The 14911-nt window shown below is 49.6% G+C and overlaps 1 protein-coding gene across 3 annotated transcripts in view; it reads left to right on the top strand.

The window, feature by feature from the left end:
* The window catches only part of LOC144766597 (guanylate-binding protein 1-like), a 246795-nt gene that overhangs the window by 188240 nt on the left and 43644 nt on the right, over positions 1-14911 (top strand). For all 3 annotated transcript variants that reach the window (XM_078650388.1, XM_078650389.1, XM_078650390.1), the window contains exon 9: positions 8453-8555. In XM_078650388.1, the coding sequence (XP_078506514.1) occupies positions 8453-8555 (103 nt within the window). The remainder of the gene's footprint in view (positions 1-8452; positions 8556-14911) is intronic.

Here is a 14911-nt window from a genome sequence, read left to right as displayed (position 1 = left end):
CACTTCTGCTGCGCTGTCTAGCATTCTCTGGGCCCACTCTCCGTTTTTCAGTTGTGTCTTCAGTATCCTCTGCATGTTTAATTATTTTAATACTGGCTACCTTCTTTCTTGGAAATTGTAATTTTTTACTTTGATGAGCAGGTTCCTTGTCTTTGGACTTGACGTGCTCTTCCCGGTGTTCTGACCGTCCTCTTCTTTCCGATTTCTGCGAGTAAGTCTGAAAAGATCGAGAGGGACGCGTATCAATATCTTGATATCTATCAGGTTTTTTCAGATTATCCCTATTTCTAAGGTTGTATCTTTTCTCAGAGGGGTCCCTCTGGGGAGACTTGTTTCCTCGGTCAGGAGATCTTTCTCTTCGTTGAAGAGACCTTCATCTGGACTGGAATCTTTTTTCCCTGGGAGTGGATTGTTTATTACCCTCCCAACTCTTTTTTGGAGTGTTCAGATTATTTTTAATAAAGGTTTTTTCAGGATTTTCAGTTAGTTGGGGTTTTATTGGTTTCCCACCCAAACTATCTCTTCCTAGTTCTTCATAGGATTTTTCTATGATTCTGGCAAGTTCAAATGGTTGTTCTGCTATATCTGTTTCTTTCAATTTCTGGAGGTAAGTTATATCCTCCGTTGCCAATTGAACTAACTCTCTATATGCCTTTGTTAATTCTTTTAATTTAACTAAGAGTTCTTTGTTTGACATTTTATCAATGTCTGGATGTGGTGTGTAGCTGGCTAGAACCGGCCACGTTGCTCCTGATCTACCTAGTGGACCGAGCCTGGTAATGATATTTTGATGTTTTAGGGCGCCTTTAAACCAGAGCAGGTGCTCTTGGTAATTTAGTGGGATTTCAACATCCTCGAAAAGAGTGTATACATCCGGAGGTTGCTCTATTTTGTAATAGTGGAATTCTTTTGTTACAGCATTTGCTGCTGGAAAGTTTATCCATGAATCGAATACCTCTGTCTGCCGATATTCATGGGCCTCTACCACGAATATGACTGTACCACCTCGTGATGTCAGTCCATTTTCTATAAGTTTAATAGTTATAGTTCTTCTTATATTTGCCGGAATGAGTATAACATTCGGGTCATTTTCTTGGGGACTTGTGTCATCCGCTAGGAGTTGAGCTGCTATGCTAGCTGCCTCCCTTTAGTCTTCTCTTTCCGTCATTTTACCGACTGAAAGGTTTTTGTTGCAGATCAAGTTTCAAGGAAACAAAGATTAGGTGCACAATATTTTGGAACACTGTATCCTTCAACGTTGACTAAACCAAAAACTATACATAGGAATCTCTTCCTACTAAGTTCCGGCGGATTTTAAGCTTTTACCCACTCCAGACGTCTATTGGAGTTTTTACGGGAAAAAGGGTCTGTGTGAAAAGCACGACTGAGTTACTCTAACGTCTTGCGTTAGATTTATCGCCTTACCAAACGTTGGGCGCCATGTAGTGTAGTTCCTATATTCCCAATAGACTCTGCGCATTGGAATAATATAAACAGCACTTTAGACGTAGGACTGAGGTCATCTAGGTCTCTACTGACTATATTAGACTTAATTAGTTTTGCCAGCTAGCTCAGAGGTCACTAGAAACTTTCTTGAATAAACAAGGAGGAGTTTAACTTCCCTGGATAGACAAGAAGGGATTAGCTTCTGACAATCATAAAACATGACAACTTTGCTCCCTCAGAATAAGAGTGTATCTCTAGAGTCGTGTGAAAACAATAGACAGCTATTTCACTCAGTCAATTGTGCATACTTAGTTTCACCAGAGTGCAGAGAAATAGAGAGACGGGCGTTTTCAATAACAGGTGTTATTTATTGAGCAGTCTTCTTTCTCATGCAAGAGAAATGAATTGCCACAATTGCAATACTTGTAGTAAAATAAAGTGTGTACAGTAAAAGGAGTATTATGAAATAAACAAGAGTGTCAGAGGGTCTAAAGTAACAAGAGGAGGAGCGCTATTTGAACATCTACAGAGGACTAACAGTAACTAACCTCATAAAGAAAAACACTGGAGTAAGGGTCACCCTCACATTAAACCCAGCTAGTGATCATATGAGGATTCCCATCAGTCACCACACGGAACCGCCCTTCATCATTTGGGTTCCTCCTGAGACCACTGATGTATTCTCTTTCTCATGGAAGGCTATGATAGTAAAAACCCTCTCATGGTCAGATAGATTAACGTGGTCTCACTTCTCAAACGGAGAGGATGTTGTGAAAGGGGGACTGATTTCGTAGTGCAAAAATTAGTGAATAAACAAGAAAGAAGTGTGTGTGAAATAAAATTGGATGAGGGGGTGCTGAACGTAGCTTTATTCTGTTGCTACCCACTGTACCAATATTAAAAAGTAGACAGGGACAACCCAATTAATCTTGGATCATCTAATGTATTCTAGGGTCAACATGTTTCTGCAATAGTTGACATAGGTTGTCATTGCTTTCATCAGGACCGCTATACACTGTTTGCTACTACGAACTAGTGCTCTTAAAGAAAAAGTGCTCAGAGTTATTAACAAATTACAAACTCGATACTTAGATCACCTGTGTCCACTAGATGTCTGTATCAGTGGTTTCACCATTCCCGGAAGGATATTGCTAGAAATAGTGAAAATATGAGGTTGTTATATCGCAGTCATATAGAGGAAACATAGCATTCCTATACTTGTACACCTATACTAGGTTAAACTTATATGATCCTAGTGGAAGATAAAGTTCTTCTAGGCACTATCATAGAGCCATCTTATATAGTGCACTATTCTGAACCTTAGAACGAATTGTCAAAATAACCAAAGGAGATTAACATCTTACCCTTCTTGGAAGATGTATAGACCTCACCCCACCTGGCCACGGCTCAGGATGAAGGGGAAGCACCACTCTGTAAAAAAGGGGGGGGCAAAAAACAGCACAGCTGAAAAAGCCACTCATTTCTAGTGTTGACAGACAGTCACTTCAAAGCGCCGATGGCGCTGCCCAATGCTCCACTCACATGCCATAATTGTGTTTATAAAGAATTCTACTGAGCTATCGTGATTTGTAAAAGTAATTCTCAACAGCAACAGCGTTAGTTACTCAAACTCAGCACCCCAATGGGAGATAGACAATTTGGCTTGCTGGAAGACCAGAGGGTTGCTTATGCGCCACATGACTATAGTAAATTCGAATATTTTGAGACTTAGAGAAAAGCCCTCATTCCTGCAACTAAGTTGAAATGAGTGGCTTTTTCAGCTGTGCTATTTTTTGCCCCCCCTTTTTTTACAGAGCGGTGCTTCCCCTTCATCCTGAGCCGTGGCCAGGTGGGGTGAGGTCTATACATCTTCCAAGAAGGGTAAGATGTTAATCTCCTTTGGTTATTTTGACAATTCGTTCTAAGGTTGAGAATAGTGCACTATATAAGATGGCTCTATGATAGTGCCTAGAATAACTTTATCTTCCACTAGGATCATATAAGTTTAACCTAGTATAGGTGCACAAATATAGGAATGCTATGTTTCCTCTATATGACTGCGATATAACAACCTCATATTTTCACTATTTCTAGCAATATCCTTCAGGGAATGGTGAAACCACTGATACAGACATCTAGTGGACACAGGTGATCTAAGTATCGAGTTTGTAATTTGTTAATAACTCTGAGCACTTTTTCTTTAAGAGCACTAGTTCATAGTAGCAAACAGTGTATAGCGGTCCTGATGAAAGCAATGACAACCTATGTCAACTATTGCAGAAACATGTTGACCCTAGAATACATTAGATGATCCAAGATTAATTGGGTTGTCCCTGTCTACTTTTTAATATTGGTACAGTGGGTAGCAACAGAATAAAGCTACGTTCAGCACCCCCTCATCCAATTTTATTTCACACACACTTCTTTCTTGTTTATTCACTAATTTTTGCACTACGAAATCAGTCCCCCTTTCACAACATCCTCTCCGTTTGAGAAGTGAGACCACGTTAATCTATCTGACCATGAGAGGGTTTTTACTATCATAGCCATCATAGCCTTCCATGAGAAAGGGAATAGATAACATCATCAGTGGTCTCACGAGGAACCCAAATGATGAAGGGCGGTTCCGTGTGGTGACTGATGGGAATCCTCATATGATCACTAGCTGGGTTTAATGTGAGGGTGACCCTTACTCCATTGTTTTTCTTTATGAGGTTAGTTACTGTTAGTCCTCTGTAGATGTTCAAATAGCGCTCCTCCTCTTGTTACTTTAGACCCTCTGACACTCTTGTTCGTTTAGTATTGTTGGGGCCGTATCAGAGTGTGGTCTTTAAATCCCCTTTGACCCTCCATAAATGTATGTTGTTGGTATTATGAAATAATACTGTAAAAGCATTGATATGGTTTCTTAGCCATATGATACTTTAAAATAGATAAAATATATACATACATAAATACATTGACTAACGTACTCAACTGGTGCTTCTAAATACGCCTTCCCCGGTGTACCTGACCTAAGCCTAATACGTGGGAAGGAGTAAGTAAGTAGCAGTTTAGGTTAAGTTGGTTTTGCCAAGAATCTGAATCAAGAATTCTCTTTAAGGGTTTAGTCAGCTCCGTACCTGGGTAATAGAAAGAAGGAGGTCTGGTATCTCTCTCTCAGGACTCGATATCCCAGCAAACCGCAAGGGTATCTGGAAACACCGGAGCTGGATTTCTCGGCAGGAGAAAAGACAGTGTCTCTCTCAGTGCGTCAAAAGGGAGGGGCGGCATCCGTGGGCTCTCGCATCAGCTGGGCACTCGGGCAAGTAGATAGCCGCTCTGCTCCAAACCACCGTGTGTTTGCTAAAGTCAACGTTGGTATAATTATACCTCAAAGGTGCCGAGTTTGACGTAAGGTTGGACATAAGACGTCAATAAAGATGTCACTAAGAACTGGCCGTTCTTTCAGTGCTCACAGGAGTTTTAGGACAAATCAAAACAGAAGCATGGGGATTTCCCTGGTTGCTGGAGGTTCGCTTTGTTTAAAGAACGCGTTGTACTTTCTAGGAGTCTGGGGAAGTAGCCTTGCTTAATTTGGACTGCATGGGCTATGACTAAATATGGATATGATTTTTATGCCTTTATAAGGATATTTTTTATTATAGCCATACAAGGGCATGAATTAGGAATATTGAATTAGGGTCCTAGATAGAAATACAACAGAGTCCCTATACACAAATATTCCCCAACGTTTTGGGGGGATGATATCTACAAGACAGCTATCTCAAACACGCCCAGTATGTTTTTTAGTATCTCCCCAAGGTTACCCTATGTATTTAAACGATGTGTTTGTCGAATATTTGCGTGGAGTGGGGCAGATTTGTAACGTGTTTATTCATCAACATCCCCTTCTCATTTAAAGGCATATGGGAAACATCACTGTGTAACTTCTGCCTCTGTTTGTGTTCCACCTTACAACCAATCACAGCCGGGAAGATCCGGAACCCAGCTCAGATATTCGGGGAACGTGCGCTCTTATCTTCTCACTACAGAAAACAACTGTGTTAGATTAAGTATGCAACTACAAGGGAAAATTCACCCTAGTTTCATGTGACAGAGGTCACAAAAGTATATTTTGCAAATGTGCCTGAAAGCACGGACTATACGAGAGATAGAGAGAAGGAAAGGGAGAAGGGGGAGGGAGAGAGAAAGACGGGGGAGGGAGAGTGAGGTAGGGAGGGGAGGCAAGAGGGCGAGAGAGGGAGAAGGCCGGGGAGAGAGAGAGGGAGGAGAGGGAGGGAGGGAAGAGAGAGAGAGAGAGAGAGAAGGAACGGCAGAGAGATGGAGGGAGGGGAGGGGAAGGAGGGAAGGGGAGAGGGAGCAAGAGAGAGAGAAGGAAGGGGCGAGAGAGGGGGGAGAGAGGGGAGGTAAGAAGAAGGGGGAGAAGAGAGAGAGAGGGGAGGGAGGAAGGGAGGGAAGAGGAGAGAGGGAGAGAAAGATTGGGAGAGAAAGAAAGAGAGAGAAGGAAGAGAGCGAGAGAGTGAAGGAAGGAGGGGCGGGATGAGGGAATGAGAGTGGGAGAGGGAGCGCGAGAGAGAGAGAGAGGGAGAGAAAGAAGAGAGGGGGTTCTAAAAAAATGTCTCTCTCTCCATCAGAAAAAAGAGGGCCCCTGGAACCAAAACAGTAAGCAGGGATCAGGGGTAATCACAATACAATAGTAACAAGTAACCTGCCTACTAGGATAAATAACTAAGGAATATCTCGCAGTCGAGCCTTGCGATTCAAAGAAAAAGTATATAACTCAAAACCTTTAATATCAAAAAGTAATTTTAGTTTATTCGAAATGCTCTTCATTTCCGCAAATATATGAAACACAAAATATTAAACAGTTTTAATCGTGTCCCTTGGGATCACAGACCGTTGTGTAGAAAGCAATAATGAGCAGACAATAAATATAGACATATCACTCTAAAGAGCCCCTACTCACACCCCCAAAACAACCATACTTTCAGTCAGACTCACTCAAATTACTTTGTGGATCATGAGGACCATATGATTAAATTGAAATTACTTTTTGACATTTAAGATTCTGAGTTATATAATGTTCTTTGAATCACAAGTCTTGACTGTGACTTTCTAGAGCTTTCCGCTTGTGGCGAGATATTACGTAGTTATTTATCCCAGTAGGCAGTGTGCTTGTATGGACTGTAAAGAATGAATCCAACTTTGTGTGATATAACGTGTGCTAATGTTAAGCGCTCCGATGCCCTTGGGCCGAGATCGCGCTATAAAACTACCAAAACAAAGAAAACCAGTGCGGCTGCGAAAGCACCGTGCTTTGTTTAATTAGTAACGTGAGCCAAGCACTGTTAAAGCTGACAAATAGTGCGCGCGCCCGGCGCACATGCTTGTGATCACTGTTCTCAGTGGCCGCGCGGCTCACTGAGAAAATCAAAGGGCCGCGAAAGTGCTCCCAAAGGCTGCAGGCTGACAAATGGTGCACGCGCCCGGCGCACATGCACTGTACCCGATCCGACATTGGGAGCACTTTTGAAAGCCCCTTACTTAATATCTCGCCAAAGTTTCGCTAATGCGATGGCTTAGGCGAGACCTAAACAAAGGGTTTTCAAGCGAGTGCGGTCTGACGGGGCATGGTTTAAAGCATTGTTTGGTTTTAAAGAGCCAAAGTAATCCTGACAGGAAACAAAGAGGACCTGGCCCCTAGCAACAAAACTGGCCACAACAGCAGTAAAACTGCCCTCCACCCTCCCGGCATACCTGAAAAGTGCCTGGTGCCAGCAAGGCCAGTCCCTGCCTGCTCTTTGTTGTCTATCATCTGCTATCGATATGGTCTGAACGATTATTTGGAACCAATCTGGCACGGGAAGCTTGTTCACATAAGCGATATTCGAGAACAGCAATTCAGTAGAGATACATTTACCAAAAACCAAAATGTGAAGAAATAGTCTTTTTCATGAAAACAAAAATCTTTTGTTTGGGGGGAATTGGGTTAATGCACCCAATTTTATAACTCCGCATTTAAGGGCAAAATGTGTTTAACTTAATAAACTGGTACAAATTATTAAAGGTCCAAAATATATTTAAAGCTGAAATGGGAATGAAATGCATACTGTGTTTCGAAGATTTATTGCAGATTTTTTACCTGATAAGGAAGGTGCTTAAAGCGATGATTGCTATTTCATGACTCATACGGAGAACTCCTCACCTTTATAGGTAAATATTTTATGACACTGTCGTTTCTGTTGTCTCAAGCCTGTAGGATTTCTATTACCTCACTCATCTATGAGGAAAGTGATAACATCTATTTGTTTTGCACCAGTGGCCCACCTTGCCGTTTCCTATAGATTCTTGTGAATATCTATCATGGAGTTGCATGATGGACACGTGAAAGCAAGCTGAATGTAGAAGTGAACAAAGGTTCTGTATTCATTTAGAAATATTTGAAAATACATTTCCTGTAACAACTTCTTGGGCAAATTTTAGGGATTATGTACTATCATATGCACCACATTCCCACTATATGGGTAACGGCAATCTCACACCAAGAACCCCAATGATGAACCAGTCTTGCCTAACCCAATTGCAATATGTCATTTGTACCCATTCAAACCCTTTGTCTTTTTGACAATTTATATGAAATTGTGAATGAAAATACCCAATCGGCTTGCATTTTCTTCAAGGGTCAACTCCCCTTAAGGGTGTGCAGTTGCAGTTGAAGATGGTGTGTACGCCCCATCACCTTCAAAGTTCCTCAAGCAGCTTCTTCTGACTATGGTGGGGTTGCTCTGGAATGGTGGAAGGGCTGCCTGAATGAATCAGGCACAGCAGCTATAGACCATGTCTTTTTTACAAACACTCTTCCCCCCCCCAATGTTTGAAGGCTTGATAACTGAAGGGGGTGTGTGCTGAGTGTGTTTACAAGTCAGCAATGGTCATGGAGAGAAGGCTCAAGACGATTGAAATGCGGGCAATCATTCTTTGTCATGTTTATCTTTGTCCACAGGCTCAGGTGGTGCTGGAAGAATACCTAGCCAGTAAGAAAGGGGAGGCTGATAGCATACTGAACACAGATAGAAACTTGACGGCAACAGAGAAAAGACTTGCAGGTAACATGCTTACGTACATGTAACGATAATGTATGCATTCTAGCTTTCAGGAAAAGGGATTGAGTAGATTATTCAATAAGCTGTGCAAGCTAAAACCAAATTCTGCACATTGTGGCAAAACAGTCATAAAGTTATCATTATAAATGGAGTACCCGCAGTATCAGAATGGGATATATTGTGTTAGAAAGGCGGTCCCTGGGGAGGCAGAAGATGTCTGACATACCACCCCGAGACCCACCTCTCCTTAAGGAGTTGGCCGAGCGCCGTCGAGAGGCCTCCTGAGCGAGGGCCCTCTCCAAGAATCGTCACAGCAGAGTATTCACACACTACAAAGGGACACCACACAAGAGAGTACTTCTTCGAATCTTTATCTGCATTAATGGTTCGGTTCCTTCAGTAATATATACAACGGATCGAGGGATCCTCAGAGTCTCGGTCACAAGGGGAGAAAGGGTAGCGGGACAGTCTTAATATCAGTCTAGCACGGGGATACCCTACGCTCAGGTCTCAATCCTCGAGCTGGGGGGTTCCGCCAGGTTGGGCCGCGGCAGCGCCAGCAGGCTCCGAAGATGGTCTCAGTGAGGTTGGGCCGCGGCAGCGCCAGCAGGACTCCAAAGATGGTTTCAACGAGGTTGGACCGCGGCTGCGCCAGCAGGACTCCAAAGATGGTTTCAGCGAGGTTGGGCCGCGGCAGCGCCAGCAGGACTCCAAAGATGGTTCAGGGTTTCAAGTAGTGAGTTCCTCTCGGGGTCAGCCACGACAGCATCAGCAGGGCTCTCGACTCCAGGATACAACTGCCGACCCATCCCAGAGCTGCCCCAGATATAGGTCTGGAGTCCTTTGATGTCCGGACCCTCGTGCCTGGGGGTCAGAGGGGCCGGGATGAGAGTGTCCAGACACCCGGCAGGGGGGTGGAGCCAGCGCCCAGGGAGGCCGGAGGCCGATCGAAACCAGGCGTCCGGGGACGGCTGGAGGCCCATCAAAACTCCCCTCTTCCTGGATCCGTTAAGTGGCCGTTTTACCACCTGGTTGGATCTTGGTGCCTCGATGTCTGGGCTTCGCTGGGGCTGGAGCCGAGGCCGGGCCGGGGCCACGTGGTCCGGACGTGTAGGGTCCAAGATGGAGTCGGGCCTGAAATGGTGGGCCGGAATCGGGGTCGGATCCGTAGAGTGGGGCGAGCCGGGGTCACCGGGCTCCCGAGGGGGAGAGCTGGGGATCGCCAGGGGTGGCAGCCCTCGTGAAGCTTGGAGGGGATAGCTTTTCAGCCGGGGGTTAAGGGTTGATGTTGTCCAGGGCCCGCTCAGCGGGAGCAGTGGGACCACGCCACGAGGCCGGGTCCAACACACGTCCCCCCCAGCTGAAGGCGGGGAGAGTCACCCATCTTCTTGGGGGTTCTCCTCGTCGAGGCGGAAGAAGCGGGACAGGCCGTCGGCGTTGGCGTGGTCGTTGCCGGGGCGATGTTCCACAGTGAAGTCCAACCTTGGAGGGAGATGGACCATCGCAGCAACTTTGGGTTTTCCCCTCGCATTTGCATCAACCACCGCAAGGGCCGGCGATCCGTTTGCACCCGGAAGTGGGAGCCGAAGAGATAGGGTCGGAGTTTCTTGAGGGGCCACACCACAGCGAAGGCCTCTCGTTCAATGGTGCTCCAGCGTTGTTCTCGGGCCAGCAGACGCCGGCTGATGAAGGCCACCAGTTGATCAACTCCCTTGTCGTTGAGTTGGGAAAGGACCGCCCCGACACCGTGCTCCGAGGCATCTGTTTGGACCATGAATTCCCGGCTGTAGTCGGGGACTTGGAGCACGGGGGCGGTACACATTGCTGTCTTCAGAGTCTCAAAGGCGGCCTGACACTCGGGGGTCCAGTGCACCTTCTGTGGCTGCTTCTTGGAAGTGAGTTCGTTGAGGGGGCCAACGATGCTCCCATAATCCTTCACAAAGCGCCGGTAATAACCAGTGAGCCCCAGGAAGGCTCTGACTGCTGTTTGGGTGACCGGGGGCTCCCAGGCCATGATGGCGTCGATCTTGGGTTGGAGGGGTGCCACCTGGCCGCTCCCCACTTGGTGTCCCAGATAGGTCACGGAACCTTGGCCTATCTGGCACTTGCTGGCTTTGATTGTCAGTCCGGCCCGTCGGAGGGCCGTCAGGACCTCCCAGAGGTGCTGGAGGTGCTCGGCCCAGTGGAGGCTGTACACCGCAATGTCGTCCAGGTATGCGGCGCTGAACCCTTCTAGCCCCGCCAACACCTTATTCACCAGTCTCTGAAATGTTGCGTGGCATTCTTCATCCTGAAGGGCATCACTCTGAAGTGGTAGTGGCCATCGGGGGTCGAGAAAGCGGAGCGCTCTTGGGCGCCTGGAGTGAGTCCGATCTGCCAATAGCCGGAGGTGAGGTCGAAGGTACTCAGGTAGCGGGCCGCCCCCAGGCGGTCGATCAGCTCATCGGCCCGGGGAATGGGGTGTGCATCGGTCCGGGTGACGGCGTTCAACCCCGGTAGTCGACACAAAATCGTAGTTCGGGAGTGGCGCCAGGGGCGGCGGCTTTTGGGACCAGGACGACTGGACTGGCCCATGGACTGTCGGAGGGTTCGATTACCCCCAGCATCTTGGAGACCTCCGACTGGATGCAGTTCCGCACTCGGTCGGGAACTCGGTAGGCCCGGTGTCGCACAGGCGGGCTGTCCGCGGTATCGACGTCGTGAACACACCACTGGGTGACTCCGGGGGTGAGGGAAAACAAGTCTGCGATTTGACCCAACAATTTCCGGCAATCCTGGTGCTGTTCTGGGGTCAGGGCGGAGGAGAGTGTGACCCCCTCGACTGAGCCGTCTTTTTCGGAGGTGCTCAGAAGGTCTGGTAGGGGCTCGGAGTCGTCTTCGGCCCCGCCATCGGTAGCCATCAGCAGGCTAAGTGCGGTTTGAGCCGGTTGGAGTGGAGGACCCGGAGGGGGTTCCTGGGGGTCTCCATGTCCACCAGGTAAGTGACAGGGCTCTTGCGCTCCACCACCTTGAAGATCCCCGTCCATTTGTCCTGGAGGGCACAGGGTTCGACCGGGGATATGTCCCAAACTTGTTGACCCGGCTCGAACTCAATGGAAGAGGCGTTTTGGTCGTACCAGCGTTTCATTTCCTCCTGGCTGGCCTCGAGGTTGGCTTCTGAAAGTTCCCTGAACTTCCGCGTCTGATTTCGGAGGGTTAGGAGGTACCGGTAGACATCTGGAGGAGTACCTTGGGCGGCGACCTCCCAGCCTTCCTTGACTACGCTGAGGGGACCCCGGACAGGGTGTCCGTACAATAGTTCGAAGGGACTGAATCCCAGGGACTTCTGAGGGACCTCCCGATAGGCGAAGAGGAGGCAGGGCAGCAGCACGTCCCATTGGCGACGCAAAGGCTCCTCCAGGCCCATGATCATCCCTTTGAGAGTTCTATTGAAACGTTCCACCAACCCATTCCCTTGGGGGTGGTAGGGGGGTCGTAAACTTATACGTGACCCCCGCACTGGTGCCACAGGGATTTCATGTATCGAGAAATGAAGTTCGTACCCCGGTCACTGACCACTTCTCGGGGGAAGCCCACCCGGGAGAAGATCCCCATTAGCGCCCGGCCCACCACGGGGGCCGTCACAGTCCGGAGAGGGATGGCTTCGGGATAGCGGGTGGCATGGTCCACCAGGACGAGAATAAACCGGTGTCCTTGGGAGGTGCGGGGATCCAGAGGCCCCACAATGTCTATTCCCACCCGCTCGAAGGGGGTGCTGACGACTGGGAAGGGTTGGAGGGGGGCCTTGTGCTTCCCTCCACTCTTCCTGCTGGCTTGGCAGGTGGGGCAAGTCCGGCAGTGATTGTTCACATCGTTTTTCATTTTGGGCCAGTAGAAATGGGTCACCAGGCGGCTGTATGTTTTGTCCTGCCCCAGGTGCCCGGCGAGGGGCACGTCGTGTGCCAGGTTCAGAAGGAAGTCTCTGAATCGGAGGGGGACCACCAGCACCCGGCTGGCCCCCAGTTTGGCAATTTTTTGTTCACTGCAGAGGAGATCGTGGTCCCAATAGATCCAATGGGACCCCGAGGGGTCTCCGGCGGCTTGCGTGGCGGCTTGCTGTCGGATTCCTTCGAGGGAGGGACAGGTTTTCTGCTCTTGCCGGAACTGTTCCCGTGTGGGGCCACTTTCTTGGCGCCACTGGGCTAGTTCTGGGAGGTGGCCAAGTTCAGCAATTTCTTCACTGGGGGCCCCAGCGGGTCGGGTTCTGGGTCGCTGTCTTGGCGACTTCCGTCGGGGTGGCGACCCGGGCGGCCATGGATCGGGTGGTCGCGCAGGCCCACTCAGGAAGGCCTAGCATCCCCAGATGCTCTCTCCGTTCGACGCCGGCCCAGGGGGAACTTTCTAGGTCGTTCCCGAGGAGGCAGTCCATGGGGGCATCGTCCCGGACGGTCACTTTCAGCATGCCCGACACCCCCCCCCCCATTCGAAGGGAATGCGGGCCATCTGGCACAGGCTTTCGGAATTGTCCGCCGACCGTACGGGGCACAGCACATTAGGCAGGATCTGATCAGGGGTTACCAAGTGGCAACGGACAGCCGTCACGCTGGCTCCGGTGTCGCGGAGGGCTTCGGCCCGGCGCCCATTAATGGTGACCCACTGGCGGTACTTTTGAGTGTTGCCCGGGATCGGGGCCCGGAGGATCATATCTCTTTCTCCCAGACACACCAGGGACATCGCGGCGGGCTCCCTCTAGGCCTGTTCGTGGTCATAGTCCTCTTCCTTGCCCCTTTCTTCTCCTAGGGCGGCGGCGGCGATCTGGCGGTTTGGAGGACCGGTGGGGCCGGGTCGTTGGTTCATCGGGCAGAGGGGGTCATTGGCATAGTGACCGGGCCGCTGGCATCTGTGGCAGGTAACGTTCGAGTGGGGCCCCGGTCGGGCTGGGGGGCCCCTCTTCTGGCCAGGGATGGTGAAATGGAGGTCGGGGGCGGCCCCGCGGGGGGGTCGGGGCTCCTGTTCGGGCCTCCTCAGCCACCTCGCGGGCGGTGGTTCCCCGGGGAACCTCGGCCGTAGTCTCCCATCGGGCTCCGGGGGACCCGGGTGCTCACCCATCGATCGGCCTCGATGGCGAGTTTACGGGGCTCGGTCAGTTTGCTGTCGAGGAGATGCTGCATCAGTTCGATAAAACAGTTGTTGGAGAGGTGCTCCCACACAATGAGGTTGAACAGTTGCTCGTAGGTGGTGACCTGGCTGCCTTTGATCCACCCCTCTAGGGCTCTACTATAGAAGTTCACGTACTCCACCCATGTAGTACCGGGGAGTTTTTTACAGGCACGGAATCGCTGCCGGTACATCTCGGGGTGAGCCCATAGCGAGTAAGGAGGGCGGCTTTCATGTGTTCATAAGAGGTCATCTCTGCATCAGGGAGCTCTAGCAGGGCGTCTCTCCCTTCGTTGACGAACTTCCCCCACAAGCCGGCACCCCAGTCTTTCTGGGGTATTCGATGAGAGGCCATGGCTACCTCGTAGGCCTTAAACCACTGCTGGATGTCGTCGTTTTTGTAATATTCCTTGACGACGTCTTTGGGGATGTGGACCTTCGTGTCCGCAGGAGGAGGTGGGCTCCGGTTCCCGGAGGCGTTGGCCTCCCCAGTTTTGGCCTTGATCTCAAGTTCTTTTAAGCCACGCTCATGCTCGAACGTGAGCTTCTTCTCCTCTAAGTCTCTCTGCCTTCGTTTTTCCTCTAGGTCCCCTTGTAGCCGTAGTTGCTCAAGGGCTATCTTTTTCTCGGCCAGTTGCAGTTCTCCGTCCAGACGGAGTCGGGCGAGCTCCAATTCGTGGAGCCGGCTCCTCTCTCGCTCTCGGGCGTCTTTGGGGGAGAGGCCCGTGTCTATGTTCGTAGGTCTTTCCCCCGCTGGGATTGCGTTGGTCTCGGGGTGAATGATCGGACCCGTGTCGTCTTCGCTTTGGGGTGGCGTTGCTCCTGCCTCCACCCATGTTTGTAGGGCCTGTTTGAAATATTCCTTGGTGCTTAGTCCAGTGGTAGCGATGCCCAGGTCCTTGCAGAATTGTTTTAATTCTTTGTGATTATAATCGTCTAGTCGTTCTTTCTGGAACTCCGTCGTTGGTCTGGTTTCTTTGGTAGTCATGGTTGCGGTGTGTTTCTGTCAGTAGTGGGTGAGTCCCTCTCTGTACGATTTGCGTAGGCTCGGATCGCACCGCTTGCCACCAATGTTAGAAAGGCAGTCCCTGGGGAGGCAGAAGATGTCTGACTGACCACCCCGAGACCCACCTCTCCTTAAGGAGTTGGCCGAGCGCCGTCGAGAGGCCTCCTGAGCGAGGGCCCTCTCCAAGAATCGTCACAGCAGAGTATTCACACACTAC

The sequence above is a fragment of the Lissotriton helveticus genome, chromosome 7, assembly GCF_964261635.1.
Source record: "Lissotriton helveticus chromosome 7, aLisHel1.1, whole genome shotgun sequence".
NCBI lineage: Eukaryota > Metazoa > Chordata > Amphibia > Caudata > Salamandridae > Lissotriton > Lissotriton helveticus.
Note: the sequence above shows the minus strand (reverse complement) of the source record. Positions and strands in the feature narration are given on the sequence as shown.